Here is a 23,912-nt window from a genome sequence, read left to right on the forward strand (position 1 = left end):
GACGGTACAGAAGGTCTGTCTCTGACATATTATGGCTCTGTAGAACTAGGAGGTTGTACCAATTAGTAAAACAGTCATGTTCCTTTATTCTTTCTTGTCAGAGAAGTAATAGGGTAGTAGTTCAAAAACAAAGAGAAGAGGTGGCACTCACCATCCCTTTAAAAGTCCTTTATTGTGTGTCGTTAAAACATGACAGCGATAGAATGAAATGGACACTTGGTGGAAAACGGCCGTTTCACACCTCATGCGCCTCAACAGGTCCCATGGGTAGATCTCTACCGACCACACTAAATGTATTCATATTAAATAGGATATTTTGTTGGCATGTAGGGCTGTGATAGAGATTTATATATTGCACATCATCACCCCTTTCAGTTATTTCTCTTTTATAGATGAATATTCATATACAAAATGCCAATGATCTTGTTTATATCACTAAATGAATATTCACAGCCATCGTAAGCAGGACTGCATCTGCCATTTGCGTAGCAGTACTTATTCACTTGAAAAGATTTCTCTAAATGTCACAATATGGAGATATAGCTGTAGAAAATATGCACTCATTTGTCTTGGTAAAATATATCTATTTAAAAGATAGACACTAGCACTCTCTATTAAATCTGAAAATCCTGGATTTGTGATAGTGTTTATCTAGTGTGGAGAAATTAAAAAGACTGAAGCTAAAATTACAAGTGCTTTCAGATGTAACATTAGCTTTAGTTCACTGCTTTCTTTCCCATCCTTATAAAGAATGGACATTTTTCACAATGCATCTGACAAAATCTGGACTTCTGTAAAATTTTGAGCCACAAAATCTTCTGCTTCTGTCTTTTAAGAGCACTTCGGGCTGCACACCCTTTTCATGGTTGTTGGAAATAAGCCCAGAAATGATCTCTGAGGGTATGTGCACACGTTGCGGATTTCTTGCAGAAAATTCCTGAAGAAAACCGGAAATTTTCTGCAAGAAATCCGCATTTTTTTTTTGCGTTTTTTTTCCGTTTTTTTCGCGTTTTTTTAGCATTCTGCAAGCGTAATTAGCTTGCAGAATGCTAAAGTTTTCCAAGCGATCTGTAGCATCGCTTGGAAAACTGACTGACAGGTTGGTCACACTTGTCAAACATAGCGTTTGACAAGTGTGACCAACTTTTTACTATAGATGCAGCTTATGCAGCATCTATAGTAAAAGATAGAATGTTTAAAAATAATAAAAAAAATAAAAAAAATGCTTATACTCACCCAGACATCTCCTCAGCGGCCGTCCGGCTCCTCTTCTAGCTGGTCTGTGCGCACAGGACCTCCCGTGACGTCACGGTCACGTGAGCGGTCACATGACCGCTCACGACCAATCACAGGACAGTGACGTCATTCGGCGAGGTCCTTCAGCGCACACCAGCTACAGGAACCGAACGGCAGCGTGCGAGGAGGCGGGAATACATCGAGGGGGAGTATAGGACTGTTTATTATTTTATTTCTTATTTTTTGACCACTTATATGGTGCCCAGTGCGTGGAGGAGAGTCTCCTCTCCTCCACCCTGGGTACCAACCGCATATAATCTGCTTACTTCCCGCATGGTGTGCACAGCCCCGTGCGGGAAGTAAGCAGATCAATGGACCCCTAGGTGTGCGGAATCCCTGCAATTCCGCATTTTTAATGAACATGTTGCTTTTTTTTCCGCTATGCGATTTTTTCGCGGAAAAAATCGCAACATTTGCACAAAAAATGCGGAATACCCTGTAAATAATAGGAGGCTTATGTAAGCGTTTTTTTCGCGTTTTTATCACGTTTTTATAGCGAAAAAACGCGAAAAAAACGCTAACAATCCTGAACGTGTGCACATGGCCTCAATGTCGTTCAGCAGGTTGATGGATAAAGAAGACAAAATGTGAAGAGTAAGGCCATGTGCACACGTTCAGGATTGTTAGCGTTTTTTTCGCGTTTTTTCGCTATAAAAACGTGATAAAAACGCGAAAAAAACGCTTACATAAGCCTCCTATTATTTACAGGGTATTCCGCATTTTTTGTGCAAATGTTGCGATTTTTTCCGCGAAAAAATCGCATAGCGGAAAAAAAAGCAACATGTTCATTAAAAATGCGGAATTGCAGGGATTCCGCACACCTAGGGGTCCATTGATCTGCTTACTTCCCGCACGGGGCTGTGCACACCATGCGGGAAGTAAGCAGATTATATGCGGTTGGTACCCAGGGTGGAGGAGAGGAGACTCTCCTCCACGCACTGGGCACCATATAAGTGGTCAAAAAATAAGAAATAAAATAATAAACAGTCCTATACTCACCCTCGATGTATTCCCGCCTCCTCGCACGCTGCCGTTCGGTTCCTGTAGCTGGTGTGCGCTGAAGGACCTCGCCGAATGACGTCACTGTCCTGTGATTGGTCGTGAGCGGTCATGTGACCGCTCACGTGACCGTGACGTCACGGGAGGTCCTGTGCGCACAGACCAGCTAGAAGAGGAGCCGGACGGCCGCTGAGGAGATGTCTGGGTGAGTATAAGCATTTTTTTTTATTTTTTTTATTATTTTTAAACATTCTATCTTTTACTATAGATGCTGCATAAGCTGCATCTATAGTAAAAAGTTGGTCACACTTGTCAAACGCTATGTTTGACAAGTGTGACCAACCTGTCAGTCAGTTTTCCAAGCGATGCTACAGATCGCTTGGAAAACTTTAGCATTCTGCAAGCTAATTACGCTTGCAGAATGCTAAAAAAACGCGAAAAAAACGGAAAAAAAACGCAAAAAAAAAATGCGGATTTCTTGCAGAAAATTTCCGGTTTTCTTCAGGAATTTTCTGCAAGAAATCCGCAACGTGTGCACATACCCTTAAGCTTAGATGAGGGGGTGAAACAAGATTAAGCCATGCACTTAAGAAAAACGGAGATGCGATCTCTCCTAATTCATTTATCTCATTAATAACTCAGGCATCCATAAGTTGAAATGCTAATATATATTGTTCATTCACTTTGTCCTTTGTTATTTGATAAAAATAAACCTTCAGCATTTCTATGTTACAAAGAATTGTTGCTTTGCAGCATTTATTGTCATACCTACCTAAAACATTTACTGTATTTTTTGGCATAATATGGCCATTTTATCATATAAAACAACTGTAAAACATTATTCAATCATGTAAAGGGGCTACCCAGAATTTGTTCCAGAACCAGCAACACCTGCACACACAGGCTTGAAATGGCCCACATAATAACAGGAGAATCCTCCGATAGGCCCCTGTGCATGAGTGAACCACCACCGTCTTATAGGAGCAGTTCTTGGCACAATATACTTGAATCACTATGTACAGACAAAGGCAGCATTTTATTCATTTACCAATCTTCTAAGTTCATTGTTATATACATTTGTGATTGAGGATAATGTCACATTTGCTTGTAGTTGAAAAGTGGGGCCCTGGAGGAGATTACTGGTGGGCCCTTGGCATCCCAGTCCGACACTGTGCACACATGTTGTGTGTGGAATAGCAGCTCAACCTCACTCACATGATTGGGGATGAGCTGTAATACCAGGCCCAATTCATGGACAAGAATGGTGCTATTAGGGTATGTTCCCACGGTCAGTAAACGCTGCGGGTTGGGCGCTGTGTACATCCGCAGCGTCCAACATGCAGTGGCTGGATGTTACAGCACAGTAGATGGGATTTCAAGAAATCCCATCTCCACTATGCGTGATGAGACGCCTCCGGCTTCCCTGCGGAGACGGACATGCAGCGCGTGTTTCCAGTCCCTAGCATGTCAATGTCAATGAAAGTCTATGGGTAATTTACGCAGACTGAGTGTCTCCGCTACATAAATTGATATGCTGCAGTCTGGAAAGACACGCCACATGTCCGTCTCCGCGGATGAGCCGCGGGCGCTGATGCACGCATAGTGGAGATGGGATTTCTTGAAATCCCATCCACTATGCTGTAACAGCTGGACGCTGCAGGTTGGATGCTGCAGATGTATGCAGCGTCCAACCCGCAGCGTTTACTGACCGTGTGCACATACCCTAATATATCTGCAAACAGGAAATCACTTTTTTTTTTCCTTCCCAAAAGCCAACTTTCAATTAGCTTTATTTCAAGTGACAAAAAAACCCCTCATGCAATGAAAAAAAGCATGAGGAAAAAACACATAAAAAATGCATGTAAAAATGCATCAAAAATGCAGGTGACCTGCCAGTGACCTCAGATGCAGATTTGGTGCAGATTTCACCTGTGTCAAATCCTGAACAAATACTGAGCCATTCCTAATCGTGTGCATATACCCTTACTAGAAATAAATCACCGAGCAATCACTTAATTGATCAGTTTCACGGCTGCCTCCTATCTAGGGTAAGACCAGTTGTGTTAGGGTATGTTTCCACGGTCAGGAACCGGCAGCGCTTTGGATGCAGCACATGTGTTCATTGAATCGTGCAAAATCACCATGCCCAATACATTGGATGGGAAATTTATCTTGCAGAGACGGAGCATCTCCGCAAGATAAATTGACATGCTGAGGTCTCAAAAGAAGCGCAACCTGTCCGTCTCACCAGGGAAGCCGGAGGCATCCCTGCACACATAATGGAGATGGGATTTCCATCCACTATACTGTAACATCTGGCCGCTGCAGGTTTGAGGCTGCAGATGAACGCAGCATCAAACCCGCAGCGTTTACTGACCATGGAAACATACCCCTAGTCTGTTATGTTTACAGGTGATCATATCTTCTGCTACTTTCTAATTCTTCCAGGTACAGAACATCACTGTATACAGTTTTAAAAGTTAGGATAGATTGTTTGCAAAATGTAATGTTCATTAGTAGGGTGGAGTGAGCACCAAAACCAACCGCCCCCGGTTATGTTATTCTACATATGACTCCGCATGAATTACATTTTCAGTTTTATAAGGTGGAAACAGTAAAAAATGTAGAATTGTTACTTACCACAGCATGATTAAGCCATTGAGGAATGACTTTATCCAGACCCTCCGGGTAAACCAACTGTCTGTCATAGGAATACAAAGCCCAAAAGGACAGAAACACAAACTGTAATGTAAGAGGAATAGTAAATGGTTTTTTTTTACAGTGTAATTCAGTATATATGTCACTTACCATAACGGAGTGGTCTCCAATAGTGATGAGCGAATTTGTTTGGAAAACGGTCGCCAAACATAAATTCGTCACGAATATGGCACACTTGGGTTCGTGATCGGAAACACAAGCAAAATTTTATAAAATTGAGAAAAAAATTGGTAGCATTTGGTAAAAGTGCAAGAAAATATTTGCGTTGCCACAAAAGCATTGTCAGCACTTTAGCAACGATAATGGTGGTGTATCATGAGCGTTTGGCACGTGTTTGATGAGGGGAGGAGGTTTGCAAAGCTCAGAGGCACGGTGTTCTTGTAAAGAGTAATTTGTTTCCCTAACTTTATGTGTACACATTGATGCTAGCCAATCAGGGCACAGACTTATGTCATTGGCTGCTGAAATCACATGTCCCTCTCCATATAAATAGTGAACATCTTATTTTAGCGCCATTTTGACAATAACAGCACAGAAAGGCTGCTCTCAGGCCCGGATTGCTAATCTGCCAAGGCGGGCAGATGCCCGATGGGCTGGCAGCTCTGTAATACAAAGTGGGCCGCGGGCCTTTTAAAACGTCTTACTAAAGGCCCTGTGTGCACGCGCTCTCTTGCTTGCCCACGCTGACAAGGTCCGCTGTTGCCCTTGTCAGTACGTGCTCGCCGTGGCGGCCCTTCTCAGCACGTACGTGCATGCGCACGGCTGCGGCCCGTCAGTGTGTGCAAGCATGAGAGTGCATGCACACAGGGCCTTCAGTCACAAGTTTGAAGGGGCCGCTGTGGTGCACGTAGGGCTGTTCTGTCTGATGCTGGCCAGTATCAGCGTCAGAGCAGCTTTTTTTTGTTTCCTGCTGTACCCACCATCCCAGCCAGGGATCCGCTCCTCTGCACGCCCGACGATGGACCCACCTCAGCTCTTTATTCTCCCCCCATCTCAGAGACCTGGGTGAGTCCCAATATGGAAACTTTGCTTCATGTATACACAGCACTTGCAGTACCACCTGTATGATGTATATATAGACTACTGTATATACAATACATATGTGATACTGCGACTCTGCTGTATATACTGTATATACTGCAGTCTATAAACATTATATAGGGGATATTGTGACTGCTATAAATACAATATATAGGTGATACTGCTGTATGTATGTTACATAGGTGATACTGTGACTATACACACCAGTCACAGAATCACCTATATAATGTAAACACAACTGTCTATATACCTTAGACAGGTGATACTGTGACTGCTGTATATACTTTATGAATATGATACTGCTTTTGCTGTGTATAGTTGCAGTACTACCTATATAATATATATACAGCAGACACAGTATCACTTATATAATGTATATACAGCAGTCTCCTATGTTATATATATATATATATGTGACTCCTATGTGATGTGTGCAACATAATATAGTATATAGTATAATGCTGTCCTAATATAGTGTGTGATGTAGAGTTGTGCATATACACTCACTGGCCACTTTATTAGGTACACCTGTCCAACTTCTTGTTAACACTTAATTTCTAATCAGCCAATCACATGGCGGCAACTCAGTGCATTTAGGCATGTAGACATGGTCAAGACAATCTCCTGCAGTTCAAACCGAGCATCAGTATGGGGAAGAAAGGTGATTTGAGTGCCTTTGAACGTGGCATGGTTGTTGGTGCCAGAAGGGCTGGTCTGAGTATTTCAGAAACTGCTGATCTACTGGGATTTTCACGCACAACCATCTCTAGGGTTTACAGAGAATGGCCCGAAAAAGAAAAAAAATCCAGTGAGCGGCAGTTCTGTGGGCGGAAATGCCTTGTTGATGCCAGAGGTCAGAGGAGAATGGGCAGACTGGTTCGAGCTGATAGAAAGGCAACAGTGACTCAAATCGCCACCCGTTACAACCAAGGTAGGCCTAAGAGCATCTCTGAACGCACAGTGCGTCGAACTTTGAGGCAGATGGGCTACAGCAGCAGAAGACCACACCGGGTACCACTCCTTTCAGCTAAGAACAGGAAACTGAGGCTACAATTTGCACAAGCTCATCGAAATTGGACAGTAGAAGATTGGAAAAACGTTGCTTGGTCTGATGAGTCTCGATTTCTGCTGCGACATTCGGATGGTAGGGTCAGAATTTGGCGTAAACAACATGAAAGCATGGATCCATCCTGCCTTGTATGGAGCATCTTTGGGATGTGCAGCCGACAAATCTGCGGCAACTGTGTGATGCCATCATGTCAATATGGACCAAAATCTCTGAGGAATGCTTCCAGCACCTTGTTGAATCTATGCCACGAAGAATTGAGGCAGTTCTGAAGGCAAAAGGGGTCCAACCCGTTACTAGCATGGTGTACCTAATAAAGTGGCCGGTGAGTGTATATAGTATATAATGTACAGATGTTTATATAGTACTAGATGGTGGCCCAATTCTAACGCATCAGGTATTCTAGAATATGTATGTAGTTTGTTTATGAAGATTTCAGAGTAATACCATGAATACACAGGATTCAGCCAGCTGGGCGCGACCAATTAGCGAAGCGTGGTTCAAATCCTGCGCCAATTTGCAGCCGGACTGCGCCTGTTGCTGATTGTTCATGGCCGGCCGGACGCGACCAATCAGTGAAGCCAGGGCCAGCTCCAGGTTTTTCAGGGCCCTGGGAGAAAGAGTCTCACAGCCCACGTAGCATATAAAACAGCCCATGTAGAATAAAGCACAGCCACGTAGTATATAGCACAGCCACGTAGTACATAGCACAGCTATGTAGTATATAACAAAGCCACGTAGTATATTGCAGAGCCACGTAGTATATAGCACAGCCACGTAGTATATTGCAGAGCCACATAGTATATAGCACAGCCACGTAGTATATAGCACAGCCCACGCAGTATATAACACAGCCCACGCAGTATATAACACAGCCCACATAGTATATAGCACAGCCCACATAGTATATAGCACAGCCCATGCAGTACATAACACAGCCCACGTAGTATATAGCACAGCCACGTAGTATATAGCACAGCCATGTAGTATATAGCAATGTGGGCACCATATACCTGTTAAAAAAAGAATTAAAATAAAAAATAGTTATATACTCACCTTCCAGCGGCCCCCGGATCCAGCCCATGCCTTTAGATATGCTCCTTGCGACGCTCCGTTCCCAGTAATGCCTTGCGGCAATAACCCGTGGTGATGAAGCGGTCTCGCAAGACTGATACGTCGTCTGGGGTCAATGCATTCTTGGGACCGGAGCGTCATGAGGAGCGGAAAAGGCTGCCACAGATGCCGGAAGGTGAGAATATAATGATTTTTTTTATTATTATTGTTTTTAACATTACATGTTTTACTATTGATGCTGCATAGGCAGCGTCAATAGTAAAAAGTTGGTCACACTTACAGGGTTAATGACAGCGTTAACAGACTGCGTTACACCGCATTATGCCGCGGTGTAACGCAGTCCGTTTAACGACAAAACGCTATGTGGGCGCTGATTGGAGGGGAGTATGGAGGGGGTACTGACTGGAGGGAAGTATGGAGGGGGCAGTGACTGGAAGGGAGCAGGGAGGGGCCAATTCGCGGCCGGACTGTACCTGTCGCTGATTGGTCACGCCCAGCCGGCCGCGACCAATCAGCGATGCGGGATTTCCGTTACAGACAGATAGACAAACAGACGGAAGTGGACTTTAGCCAATTATATATATAGATGGTGCTGTCCCCTACTGTATGACATTTGAAGCAAACTTTTTTTTTGGTTTGGATGAGGCCTTTTTTGACATTGACTAGATGCTACAAACAATTTCAGTGTTGAAAAAGGCCCCATCTAAGCAAAAAAAAATCTGTTTCTAATGTCATACAGTAGGGGACATCTCATTTTGAAATTTTTTGGAGCAGCTCTTCTTTATCCTACAGTCCTCATCCACACAAACAATTCTTTCTTCTGTGAGTAATGTGATTCATCACACTATATTTCATCTTCTAATTTTGTGCTGCTGAAATTTAGCTGTGTGCAGAGTCTGTGCAGAGTAAAAAAATCTATTTTTAGTTGCTAATAGTGTGTTCCTAGCACACTATCTGAGCAACATGACTGGGAAAAAGTGAGGTAATGGAGGAAGCGGGATTTGGCTTGGTGTTTGAGGTGTACATGGGGTATGTGTTAATGTTTCTGAAAGCACTAGTAAACCACTAACGTGTCCAAAGACAACTGACAACCTCTGTTACTGGATGTTGTCGTTTTTAGTGTGCTGCATTGTTCTTGCATAATTGCAGTCTCTGATATCTTTAGTGGGGCTTATGTGCCTGCTGTTGCTGCTGCTGCTGCTGGAGATGTTAACACTAATTTGTGGAAATGTGAACAATCCTGCTTGGGTGTCCATCTGCTGGGTTGGGTATAGTGGAAGAACTTTTGGTCCCTATTATAATATTTCTACTGTGGTAAAATTGATGCCACTTTATTGGCATCTGACACAAATTTTTTGAAAATAGGAACACTCTTGGTTGGGTGTCCATCTGCTGGATTGGGTGTAGTGGAAGAACTTTTGGTCCCTATTATAATATTTCTACTGTGGTAAAATTGATGCCACTTTATTGGCGTCTGACACAAATTTTTTGAAAATGTGAACACTCTTGGTTGGGTGTCCATCTGCTGGATTGGGTGTAGTGGAAGACCTGTTGGTCTCTTTTAGACTATTTCTACTGTGGTGAAATTGATGTCACTTTGTTGGTGTGTGCAAATACATTTTTGTATTTTTGGGTCTCCTTTATGTGTGTTGCCTGTAGCAGTAGGCCTCTGACATGGAAGTCCTACACTGTCATTGAGTCAACTACCCTTGTTACTATGCTTACATTTTTCTGACAATAGTAATCTATTAAACTGATATGTGTGCCACCTGAGTGTGTCTGAGCATCACTTTCATTTTTTCGGGGGTTTTATCACTTATACAGTGCCAATAATTCAACATTCGCTTTACAGACATTTACAGACATTACTAGCACTGTCACCATTGGGACTCTCAATCTAAATTTATTATCTGTATGTCTTTTCTAGCTTGGGTAGAAAAATAATTACTGAGAGTAAACCCTTGCAAATGTAAGGAGGAGAGTTAAGCTAACGGTCTCTCTTGCGTGTCTGGGCCGGAACCTTCGGGGCCGACATAAACAGAAGTTTGAGCGAGAAGACTGGACACTTGTCGGTGACCGAGCTTGTGAGTATTAAGACGGTTAACTCCCTCTTCACGGACCCACGCCCGCTAGCTGTGCCTTTACCCCCAGTTAGCCAGACTGCCGACACATCCTACCCTCAGCTCAGAGAGACTTCTGCATCGGGTAGTGACCAGGATAGAGTACGTACCTTGGCTCCGCTCATCACATCGGAGGCACCACTTAGTCCCATCCTTGCGGTGCCTACTAAGGTCCGGCCCATGCCTGTGGCTGTGTCCGCTTGACTGTTTGCTTCTACTGCGGCATTGCTCACTGAACTGTATACTTCTTCTCATGTGTCGCCTACCATCACCTCTACCCCACCGTGCGCACGGATCAGGAGATCACATACTGAAGAACCTGGAGGATTCGTCATCGCAAGGAGAAAGTGAATCGCTCATCTGTGGGACCGGATCGGTGACATCTCGCACCGCCTGTGGCACCGCTGAGGGCACACAGAGACTGATAAGTTAACCTGTTATATTTTAGTGCATTTGACTTTCCCCATCCTCCTATCACATCCGTCACCCCCCTGCTTGTACCATTACTGTTCCTATACATACCTCATAACACTTGCTCTGTCTACTGTGTGTCACTGCATCCTACGCACCTGCTAACATCTTACACAAACATGGGTAGAACATACAAACTCTGCAAGGCTGCTAATGTTTTTGCATTGACAACTCAAGGTTTCTGTGGTTGGAAGGCTATCACTGAGATGCAAACTGTGTGCCTCACTGCTGTGTTGGGGAAAGCCACTGTTAAGATTGTCTTCCAGCATGTTTTGATACTGCAGCATGGGAGCGTCCCTTTCCCGGGGGGAAGCAACTGGCAAAAATTACTTTTGTATTGTGGATAGAACACATTGGTAACTCAGTAGTCAGAACTATTTGGAATCATAACTATATGGATAACAATCATGTTGCAGATAGTGCTACAAGAAGGCACTCATGGATCAGTCTCTTTCATGAGATCCAACTCCACAGTGTGTTGGTGGTGGTATAACACTCAAGCTTTCTTCCTCCATCCCCTCCTGACAACCACGGACAACATAGAAGGAATCATTATTGTCTTCATCTCCTAATTGTTGCGCGTCCATAACCTCTTCCTTCTCGTTCTTTTCATGTTCCTTCTCCATTTGTTCCTCCCATGGCAAACGTCTGTGAGACGACAGACCTGAACTTATAGATATTGTTAACCCTAAAGTAATCCTCCTCTGCTTCCTCCTCTTCCCCAGGATCACAACCACCACTTCCTCACCCACACTATTTAAAGTGTGCTCCAGCAAGTAGATGACAGTAATAGGGGTGCTGATGATGCCATCATCACCGCTAACCACATAGTCATTAAGAAATGAACTTTCCGTACTGCATTGTGCCAGGCTATGCAAAATGTCATACTGCATCAGATCTCAGTGCTGCTGCCAAAGTCGCTGCAACATGTGCAGAGTTTAATTCCACAGTGTGGTCAGATCGCATATCAACTGATTAACCGGAAGTCCGAAAGATCTCTATACCAACTGAAGTGGAATGGTGGAAGTCAGCACAACAGTGGTTTCTGCAGCAGCGCATCCAGGTTGGGACAGTGGCGGAGCAATTGCTGTACCATCAGGTTGAGGATGCGAGCCATGCAAGGCATGTGTGCAAGGTTGGCCCGGCATAGGGCTGCCACCAGGTTTGCACCGTTATCGCACACAGCCTTCCCTTGCTCCAGGTTGAGTGTAGACAGCCATTGCTCAAACTCGGCATGGATAGATGTCCACAACTGTTGATCTGTATGACTGCGATCTCCAAGGCATATTAATGTAAACACTGCCTGATTACAGTGAGCCTGGTTGGCAGGACAGAGGTGGGGGAGGGATTCTCTCTGCTGTGTTGGAACGTGTGTTTAATTAAGACAGAGGTTGAGGGTGCAGGTGGAGGCCCTAGAGGAGGTGGAGGAAGCAGAAGCACTGCAGGGACTGCTACATACAGAGGTTTGTTCCTCAAGCCCTGGGGATTCCAAGACTTGGTGTCTAGTGACACCTTGGTGTCTACTTCTTTAGTTCTACATCCCCTGGTGTGTATAGATTAGTTCTCCAACCCAAGCTGTTTAGCTGTTTAGTTCTCCAACCCTTGTTGTCTATTAGTTTACTTCTCCATGTTCTGGTGTTAATTTATTTAGTTCTGCAATCATAGCTGTTTAGTAGTTTAGTTATCCAACCCCTGTTGTCTATTAGTTTAGTTATCCATCTTATGCTGGGTAGTGGTTTATTTCTCCATCCCCAAGCACCCTGCAAGCGTTGGGGATTGTAAGAGTTGTAGAGCAGTACCTTCCCCGACTGCTATCCATAAGGTGGAAAGGCTGCATTTCCGTGGCCAACAGATTGAAGTGGCCATGCAATAATCACAGAAATCACAGGCCATGAGTCATACAGAAACAAGTGCTGTGATCTTTGTAGCAAATAGCTGTCATGTGGCCCCTGTCATCTAGACAATGACACCATTGGGCGACAAATCATCTGAGGAGGCTGCAGGCTGTTCACAATAATTAGCCCTCAGAAAAGTAATAGTGAGCGTACAGCTTATCCACGTCCAGATTAGAACACATGGAATATGTGTATATGCCATACGATTACTGCTAACTCTACAATAACCCTACACTCCTTGCTGCCAACAAGAATCCTGTTTTTAACCTAATAAATAAATACAGGCCGATTGGACGCCATTCTTTTTTTGAGGTTCACACCATCAGGGTGTTCCATCCCCTCTCGCTCAGAGTAGCAGTCATATACAGGCCCCCAGGCTCACCCACCCACTTTCTTGACCACTTTTATGCATTGCTGCAACACTTCATGTCCTCAGAATTTACAACCCTTATCCTGGGAGACTTCAACAGCTTCACCTCTCCAACTGCATCCCAGCTTCAATCTCTAGTCAATTCTCGTTGCCTCTCACAACTTTCAAACTCTGATACACACAAACAAGGTAACACCCCTAATCTGGACTTTGTCCGGCTCAGTTCAATCTCCTACCTAGATGACTCACCTCTTACCCTTTGTCCCACATGAAATTAGGCATATAACTCATAACTTAGACATTTTTAGGTGCTCCCTAAAAACACATCTGTTTAGGGTGGTCTATCATGTTCCCTAATCAAAGTCCTTTTTATATATATAGCTTATTCTCTACTTCTCTGAACGTAATTCGCCATTCAACTCAACCGTACCCAAAATGCTCATGCAGCCTTTATCTACCTCATTTTCTCAAGATGGTTGTACCATCATTTTAAATAAGCACCTGCAATTTGTATCACCCCACCTCATTGTAGATTGTAAGTTCTGAAGAGCAGGGTTGCTATTATTTTTGCTTTGTTTGATTATCTTACACTTGGTAACTTTTGACTGTTTTATATCAACTGCTGACTTGTAAAGCTATGTGGAATGTGTTTGCAATATATAAATAAAGGTTATTATTATTAGTAGACTGAAGATGGTGAAGTTCAAGCTGTTAGCTTTGACATGTGTAGGAGGAAAGAATCTTTTACGTGAGCACAAATGAACAAACGAGAGTTTGCTGCTGTGCTGACACAGGGTGGAGTTGGGTGAACATGACAAGGTACTGGACTGTGAGAGAGTTGCAGGCGGAAAAGTTTTGTTGGAGTGACCAAGATGGGGTGTGCTTTTTTATGTAAGATCAGTCAAAACAGCAGGCATGTCCAATTCCATATCAGCTGACAGGCTCTCAGTCACCCCAAGTCTAGGTGTAAACAAGTGGAGGTTCTTCGGCCGGAAACCTGTGTGACAACACTTGCCACAGTGTGGGAGTTGGAAGAATCAGAAGACATGGTTGATGGGGTGGACGGTGGTTGGTGATGCCCGCTAGTCTGCATTTTAGCATAAAGACATTCCCAGATTAACGCATGTGCCATGTGCCAGTTTATGCAAGTAGTACTCAAATTATTTCTTTTTTAATTTTACTGTACTAGGTCTTTTTTTAAAGTTCACAGCTAACGTGATATTTTAGATTTTTGTCGGTCAAAAAAAAAACCCAAGTTAGGCAACTGCAGAACTGCGATCGCTGCTATCCACTGCCAGAGTTGGGGCTCAGGATTCATTGGCTGTCGTGGTTGCATAACTCTGTGTCTATGTAATCTCCTTGTCTTCCTCCTCCTCCTCTTCTGCTGAGCTCCTCAGCTGCATGCTTCTGGGTTTACACCAAGTGTAATCTTCTACCTCATCATCATCCTCTCTGTTCTCCGACTCTTCGCTCTGAGAGTAACCCTCCTCTTCCTGCCTTGACAGCACAGTACAGTCTGCGGGCACCTCAAGTATCTGAGTCTCTTCACGAATGGATCATCTTCACCCAACGGAGTTAACATCTGTTCACGATGGTTTGGTTTATGTACAGACCAAACTTGGTCTGGCTATGGATCAAAGTGAGAAAAAATTTGGCCATTGGTGCAGATGATTTCCTCCTCTTGACTCTGTGAATCTTTACAGTACACTCCCTATGCCCATGGCATACAATGTGTGAAAAGATCTGCAGACTCAACCATCTGTGGTTCCCAACAGTCCGTTGGGCACTTGGAGAGTTTTGATATGGGGGAAAAACAGGGTAATTGGGGTGTCACCACTGAGAACTGTACTGTGTGTGATGTTAAGGTGGAGGAATAGGAGCAGAGGCCACTTGATGCAGCGCTTGCCATAAACTGGAACACATGTTTTTTCTGGCCCTTATCTACAAATTGTACCTCTGTATGGCTGCCAAAGAAAGGGAGCAGAGTTGCCCTTCCAGTAACAGGAGTTGTACAAATTCAGCACAATTGCTCACTGCAGCAAAACAAACCAACTTCTCATCCCTGATATCATACCTGTCTTACAACCCTAAACATCTATTCAGTACATTCAATTCTTTCCTGTGTCCGCTAGCTCCCCCTCCCTCTCCTCTCATATCAGCTGAATACGTTGCCTCACCACCTGTGAACTTGACACAATAACATCCCACCTCATTCCAAACTTTACCACAATCTTCATTACAAGCCTAATCTACCTCTTTAACCTGTCACTAACAACTGGTGTCTTCCATCCTGATTGAAACATACCTCGATCACACACATCTTCAAAAAGCTCACCCTTAACCCATCCTCTGTGTCTACCTATCACCCCATATCATTTCTTCCCTATGCCACCAAACTACTGGAACAACAGGTCCATTTTGAACTGTCCTCTCATGTTGCTCCCACTGTCCTCTCCTGTTGCTTCCACTTTGACGGCTTTCAAACTGGCTTCAGACCGCACCATTCCAATGAAATTGCCCTGACTAAAGTCACCAACTACCTACTAACCGCCAAATGAAAGCGACACAAAGTTGTCCTCCTGCTTCTCCTGGACCTGTCATCTGTCTTTGACACAGTGGACCAATCCCTCTTACTACAGACTTTCTGATCTGTTGCCATTACAGACTTGGCCCTTTGTTGAATCTCCTCATACCAAACAGACAGGACATTCAGTGTCTCCCACTCACACACCACCTCTTCATCTCGCCCCCTATGTGTCAGTGTCCACCAATGGTCAGTTGTAGGACTGGGAACTACAGTTAGAGGGTGCACATGCACGCTCCCTCCCCCTTAAAGGGACTGCCCGCCTCAACCTAAGGTATTCCCAGCCTATAGCTGAACGACACCTCCTATTTAAGACTTCTCCTCCAATATGGTGGTGCCTGAGCTACATTGTTAGTTTGCCTTGCTTGCTTGCTAGCTGTCAGGTTCCCCAGGTCCACCCGTCTGCTTGTCTACCCTGTACCCATCTGCTCTTACCTGTCTGTGCCCGTCTGCTCATACCTGTCTGTGCTTTTCTGTCCATCAGCCAGTCCAGATCACACCTGAAAAGCCCCCATCTGTCTAACACCCAGTCCATCTCGCACTTGCCAGTGCTTTTCTGTTCATCAGCCGGTCCCATCTGCACCCGTGGTTCCAGAGTCCCTACAGTGCCTGCCTACATTTTTTATCTCTCTTTTGGGCCGTAGCAGTTTACCAACTGTAGGGGGCCAGCTGCCACCTTCTGTAGGTCAGCCATGGAGTAGCACATGGTGCCTCCTCTTTGTCCCTCCTTGGGTCACAGTTTTCGCTTGCTGCCACTTGTCCGATTTGGTAGGCCACCTAGTTACTCCCCTTCCAGGCTTTCAGAGGGATATGGAACAGTAATTCCACCACCTTGCCCGTTACAGTCTCCTTCTTGTGTTTCTCCCTTCTACTAACCTCTCTCTACCCAACATCGAAATTACCCTGGAGGGTTCAACCATAACTCCCAAGCAGCATGCCCGCTGTCTTGGGGTCATATTCGACACCGAACTTTCCATTACTCCCTATATCCGATCACTCACTCGCTCTTGTCACCTGCATCTTAAAAACATCTCCAGAATCCGACCTTTTCTCACCTTTGAAACTGCTAAGACTCTTACTGTCGCTCTTATTCATTCTCGTCTGGACTACTGCAACTCTCTTCTGGTCGGTCTCCCTCTTACCAAACTTTCTCCTCTCCAATCCATCTTGAATGCGGCAGCCAGGGTCATATTTCTGTCTAACCGCTTCACCGATGCCTCCATCTTGTGCCAGTCATTACACTGGCTACCCATTCGCTACAGGGTCCAGTATAAACTCATCTCTCTCACCCACAAAGCTCTCCACAGTTCTGCACCACCTTATATCTCCTCTCTCATCTCTGTCTATCGCCCTACACGTGCCCTCCGTTCTACAAACAACCTAAGGCTAACATCCCCCGTAATCCGAACCTCGCACCTCCGTCTACAAGACTTCTCTCATGCTGCGCCAGCTCTCTGGAATGCACTTCCCCAGACGATCAGACTGATACCTAGCCCCGACCTATTCAAGCGCGCTCTAAAAACCCATCTCTTCAAACAAGCCTACCACATCAACTACTCAGTAAACTAAGTTTGCCCTGTTCCCTCCTTCCAAATATCACTCTGAATCTGCACACTACTATTCATCTGTCTCCACACCCTCCATGCACATGATAACTGCACTTGATACTTGACTATTACACTTAAACACACGGGCTGATGACCGGATCATGCAGCTTTGTATGAAAATCCCTTTGTATTATAATTGCCAGACCTGAAATAACAAGCACTTTGCACCTATTGTGTCCCCCATTTCCTTGTAGATTGTAAGCTCGCGAGCAGGGACCTCACTCCTAATGTCACTGTTTAAATTGTCTTAACTTGTATTGAATTTGTCTGTCTTAACTTGTATTGAATTTGTCTGTATAAGTCCCCGCTTAATTGTAAAGTGCTGCGGAATATGATGGCGCTATATAAATAAAGATTATTATTATTATTATTTATCTGCTGGGTTGGCTGTAGTGGAAGAGGTGTCGGTCTCCGCTATACTAGTTTTACTCTATTGCAATTGATGACATTGGGTTGGTGTCTGTCACTAATTTTTTAAATGTGTAGACTCCTGGTTGAGTCTCCTTCATGCATGTTGCTTGTAGCAGTAGACCTCTAAGACTATTAGGCCTCCACTTCTTTGGAATCAACTATCCATGTTACTATCCTTAGATTCTTCTGACAATAGTGGTGTATGAAATTTATATGATATTTGTGCCACCTGAGTGTGGCTGAGTATGAAAGTAGTTTGAGCTTTTGCATCAGGGCTCCCAGCACAGGAGGCCTACACCGATCCCTCACCCACCTCATCTTACTGTAATATTCAATTGAAAGCTGTACATGATATCCCAGACCCTGATACTTCATGCCTGGCTGATTGCTGTAGTGCCATGCTAAAATTTGTACTGTGGGTGAATTGAGGTAACTTTCCTGGTGTCTGTCCCTCATTTGATGTGTTTTGGCAGCATTGTGAGCTGTTATAAGGTGTTGTGCATGCGTTTGTTTTTGCCTCCCATTGAGATGAATGGCATTCGGTTATGTTCAGTGAATATTGCAAATTCAGTGATCGTAATCCGAAATGAACATTGAAATATTCACTCATCTCTGCTAAATAGCTACAGTATTTGTTTTAATCCACTATGTTTGCTGGTGCTAGGACATGGTTTGTACAGTTTTCACTATCTAGATGTCATGGTAGAATCCTGGATAATGAGGCATCAACATGGCATTACTGGACACACAGGTGAATCCCTGCTATATCCTCAAGACAGTCTTGTCAGGAGATTTTTCTACCAAAAGGGTACGTGTTGGGTGGTTTGGTTTAAGACAACAGGTGATTGAGTCTCTGTTTGGACCTATAAAGCTTCTTTTGCAGGGAGCACAGTTGCATCTGCCTTGATAATAGTAGGTCATTGAGTTAAGCAAATCACATGTAATGTACTGTTACTGTATTAAAAGATGTGTAATGGGGATAGGGGTTTATCAGCTTATATGTCCTGAAGAATGGATCTATGTCTCCCATCCCTCCCAACTTTATATTCATTAGTTAATCTGATGGTTTGGGCCTTTGACTGAACGTTTTGAATTTTGGAGATTACATTTTGGTGAAATATCTTATGAAGAAATTAATTCACTAAGAATGTGGTTTTGATAAAACCTTTAATAAAGATGAATGTGGCCAAATTCCTCCACTTTAAAGCAGTATCCATATGTGTTCCTTTTAGTTATCTAGTATTCATTGTTATCAAAACGTTTGGGGTGTGATATGCCATATACCTCCATGCAGCATGTGTCTTCTGTACGCAGGTACTCTGGCCACTGGGTTGTCATGGTTCACATTAATCATATTCCAGATTTAAACCAAATTATTTGCATTCCTTTTAGTCAATGATAATTAACTGGGCACTTGTAAAGTTTGGTTTTGTAGAGATTGCCTTCAAATAAAGAAGTCAGTTGGGGGACAAATAAATCCAGATAGTTTAACTTTACTAAACAAAACAGCAAACACAGTAGAACTCCATGCCTATCAATTACTGCCACCATAGTAGGCACAATATGTGAAATGGTTTCAGTGCTCAAACAAGGGATTATCCTTGAATGTTCCGAAACAAAGAAGAACTGAATATTCACAGAACAATAAATGCATTTCTCTTGCTTTGATCTCTATTTCTATTGCAGAGGCCACACTAATATTGTGTTGTTTCACATAGTCTCACTTCATGATTCCAGTTCCTGCCAAATATCAGGAGTCAGTCATTCACACAAACCTTTTATTTAGTGCTTTGTCTCTTCAACCCTCACTCTGGAAGGCTCACCTCCCCATGTGTCACTGCATCTACATTTCCAAGGGTTTTGTCTACATGAGTTTTGTTTCAACTGCACAGAGAACTGTGTTGCGTTTCATCTCTTTGTCATTATTCTCTTTCTCAAGGATTTAATCTCCCAAGATTTCTGTCCACCACACATTCCATCACAGCTACATTCAATAGACAATCACTCCACAAGATGCTCAGACCATTTTCCTCCTATTTCTATCCATGTACATTCTGTACTACTAGGCTTCTTCTCAAGTCTACGGGGCAATCTTTAACCCTTCTACATGACAAGACTATGACAGCTCAGTGGTTAGTACTGTTGCTTTGCAGCTGTGGGGTTTTGGGTTCCTATCCCACCAAAGACAACATCTGCAATGAGTTTGTATCTTCTCCTCATGTGTACCAGTGTTTCCTCTGAGTCATCTGGTTTCCTCCCACACTCTAAAGACCTACTGATTGGGAATTTAGATTATGATCACCAATGGGACAGTGATGATGTTTGTAAGGTCCTGTGTAGTGGTGCTATGTAAGTGAGTAAAATAAATAAAAAGAGTAAAACGTCCATTCTGGTTTGAGTACAGCCCTTTTACCCCTCTTCGGTTGCCTTCCCAAGCTGAGTAAATCCCACAGCCCTATGTCAGCTGATGATGCAATTCAGACATCATCGGTCAAGCAGCAGCCCACTCACAGGCCCACCTCCTACATTACAGTGCTCTATCAGGCCCAGGTCACTAGCTAGGTCACCATCTACTATGAAGTACACTAACCAGGCCTTACTTGCCAATACAACTGTATTGCTTTTTAAGGCAGGCCAATTCACTTTTTGGCAAGTGACTTCTCTGTACAGCATATCTCAGGCCTCCCAGTCATGTTTAAAAAAAACTGTGAAATAATATCACATATCATGTAAGTAAGTTATATAGTTGCAGTAGAATATGTGCGCTGGTGTATGCATGTTTGTATGCCCATAGTGCAGTAATTCTTATCTTTAATAGGGAATCTGTCAGTAAGAAGCGCAATAAAATGATATCTTGATATTTGCAATCTGATGTCTTACACCAGAGAAATCCAGGTTTTTTTTTTATATGTAAATGAGATGTTCAGATCTATGGGCCATACACTGATCTCCGAGAGAATCTCCCTCCGGAGATTATTTTAAATGAAAAGGGGAGATACGAATGTGAGACAATTAATGTTCCCTCTCTACTCTCCTGATCTGCGTGTCACTGGTAATGCCACCTTTCAATTAAAATTAGCTCTGCAGGCAAGTTATCAGGGAGATCTTAACAGCTTATTTACATATTTAAAAAAAATGTGGATTTCACTGGAATAAAACATCGGATCATAGATATCAAAATATCATTTAATTGAACTTTCTATGACATGCATGCCCATATAGATGGATTAGGAGGGTTGATTCTGCTGACAGATTCCCTTTAAACTGTAGCTATCATTTGATACAAGTTTTATTTCTTATAGACACTGTATAGTGTTTCTGAGGGACCTAAGAGTGATGGGTGAAAACACCACTCTGAAGTCTATAGCTCCTTCATGAACTGCTTGCACAGAGAGATGTACAGGGTAATTTGTAAGTCAATATGTGCGTACACAGTTCTGTGACAGTAGTTGTGCAGACCCATAGACTTACTGTTGAGCTCATACACCATTCTGTGCACACTAGGGTTGAGCGAAACGGGTCGTTCATTTTCAAAAGTCGCCGACTTTTGGCAAAGTCGGGTTTCATGAAACCCGATCCGACCCCTGTGCGGGGTCGGCCGTGCGGTACGCGACTTTCGCGCCAAAGTCGCGTTTCAATGATGCGAAAAGCGCCATTTCTCAGCCAATGAAGGTGAACGCAGAGTGTGGGCAGCGTGATGACATAGGTCCTGGTCCCCACCATCTTAGAGAAGGGCATTGCAGTGATTGGCTTGCTGTCTGCGGCGTCACAGGGGCTATAAAGGGGCGTTCCCGCCGACCGCCATCTCACTGCTGCTGCTCTGAGCTTAGGGAGAGGTTGCTGCCGCTTCGTCAGAAGCAGGGATAGCATTAGGCAGGGTTCATTAACCACCAAACCGCTTGTGCTGTAGCGATTTCCACTGTCCAACACCACCTTCGGTGTGCAGGGACAGTGGAAGCTACATTTTTTTTTTTTTTTTCCTCAGCGCTGTAGCTCATTGGGCTGCCCTAGAAGGCTCCCTGATAGCTGCATTGCTGTGTGTACGCCACTGTGCAAACCAACTGCTTTTTTCAAAGCACAAATCCTCTTGTTCCTTCCTTTCTGCACAGCTATCTTTTTTGTTTGTCCACACTTTTTATTTAATTTGTGCATCAGTCCACTCCTTATTGCTGCCTGCCATACCTGGCTGAGATTACTGCAGGGAGATAGTAATTGTAGGACAGTCCCTGTTTTTTTTTTTTTTTGTGGGAGATTAAGATTGGCATTTCTGCTAGAGTGCCATCCCTGTGTGTGCCATCTCTCACTCAGTGGGCCATAGAAAGCCTATTTATTTTTTTGCTTGATTTGGGTTCTAAAATCTACCTGAAAAAAAATCACTACATCAATCAGTGGGAGAAAAATATTGGCCTCAGGGCTTGTGCGCCACTCCTGACTCCTGTGTGTGCCATCTCTCACTCAGTGGGCCATAGAAAGCCTTTTTTTTATTATTATTATTATTTGGTTTCTAAATTGTCCCTGAAAAAATCATTTTATCTTATTTGGTTTCTAAAGTCTCCCTGAAAAAAAAAAAAAAAAATAAAACAGTGGGAGATTAATATTGCCCTTTCTGCTTGTGTGCCAGTCTTGACTCCTGGGTGTGCCATCTCTCACTCAGTGGGCCATAGAAAGCCTTTTTTTTTTATTATTATTTGGTTTCTAAATTGTCCCTGAAAAAATCATTTTATCTTATTTGGTTTCTAAAGTCTCCCTGAAAAAATAATTTTATCTTATTTGGTTTCTAAAGTCTCCCTGAAAAAAAAAAAAATAAATAAAACAGTGGGAGATTAATATTGACATTTGTGCTTGAGTGACAGTCCTGCGTGTGTGGCATCTCTGTGATTTGGTGCCACAGAAAACAGAGTGTGTAACATTGGGCCTGATTTTCCTTGTGGTCTCACCAACCTGTAAAGGGATATTGAAATCATACTGAAGTTATAGCTCACCGTGTAAGTTGTTTGACAGCAACAAATAAAGTTACTTTGGTTAAGTTTTTAAAACAATGAGGAAGTCTGGTGCAAGAGGTCGTGGCCGTGGGCGTTCATTGTCAGCTGGTAATGATGGTAGTGGTAGTGGAGCATCAGGTGGTCGTGGGGATAAAAATATTCCACCTAAGTCTGGAGCTGTGGAGCCAGGTTCGTCGTCTGGCTACTAGTGTTGAGCATTCCGATACTGCAAGTATCGGGTATCGGCCGATACTTGCTGTATCGGAATTTCCGATACCGAGATCCGATACTTTTGTGGTATCGGGTATCGGGTATCGCAACAACATTAATGTAATAATGTGTAAAAAAGAGAATTAAAATAAAAAATATCGCTATACTCACCTGTCCGACGCAGCCGGGACCTCAGCGAGGGAACCGGCAGCGTTGTTTGTTTAAATTTCGCGCTTTTACTTGGTTACGTGAAGTCCCGGCTTGTGATTGGTCAGGGCGGCCATGTTGCCGGGACGCGGACCAATCACAGCAAGCCGTGACGAAATTACGTCACGGCTTGCTGTGATTGGTCCGCGTCCCGGCAACATGGCCGCCATTAACCAATCACAAGCCGTGACGTCACGGGAGGCTGGACATGCGCGTATTTTGAAAAGCGCGCGTGTCCAGCCTCCAGTGACGTCCCGGCAACATGGTCGCCATTAACCAATCACAAGCCGGGACGTCACGGGAGGCTGGACATGCGCGTATTTTGAAAAGCGCGCGTGTCCAGCCTCCAGTGACGTCCCGGCAACATGGCCGCCATTAACCAATCACAAGCCGGGACGTCACGGGAGGCTGGACATGCGCGTATTTTGAAAAGCGCGCGTGTCCAGCCTCCAGTGACGTCCCGGCAACATGGCCGCCATTAACCAATCACAAGCCGGGACGTCACGGGAGGCTGGACATGCGCGTATTTTGAAAAGCGCGCGTGTCCAGCCTCCAGTGACGCCCCGGCAACATGGCCGCCATTAACCAATCACAAGCCGGGACGTCACGGGAGGCTGGACATGCGCGTATTTTGAAAAGCGCGCGTGTCCAGCCTCCAGTGACGTCCCGGCAACATGGCCGCCATTAACCAATCACAAGCCGGGACGTCACTGGAGGCTGGACACGCGCGCTTTTCAAAATACGCGCATGTCCAGCCTCCCGTGACGTCACGGCTTGTGATTGGTTAATGGCGGCCATGTTGCCGGGACGCGGACCAATCACAGCAAGCCGTGATGTAATTTCGTCACGGCTTGCTGTGAT

General features: G+C 44.2%; 1 protein-coding gene across 1 annotated transcript in view; it reads right to left on the reverse strand.

Annotated features, from left to right (window-relative positions):
* ADTRP (androgen dependent TFPI regulating protein) overlaps positions 1–23,912 on the reverse strand; it is a 115,284-nt gene that overhangs the window by 55,764 nt on the left and 35,608 nt on the right. Inside the window, exon 3 of the mRNA XM_077267660.1 lies at positions 4,936–5,037. Coding sequence (XP_077123775.1) covers positions 4,936–5,037 — 102 coding nt within the window. The remainder of the gene's footprint in view (positions 1–4,935; positions 5,038–23,912) is intronic.

The sequence above is a fragment of the Ranitomeya variabilis genome, chromosome 6 (genome assembly GCF_051348905.1).
Source record: "Ranitomeya variabilis isolate aRanVar5 chromosome 6, aRanVar5.hap1, whole genome shotgun sequence".
In the NCBI taxonomy this organism is placed as follows: Eukaryota; Metazoa; Chordata; class Amphibia; order Anura; family Dendrobatidae; genus Ranitomeya; species Ranitomeya variabilis.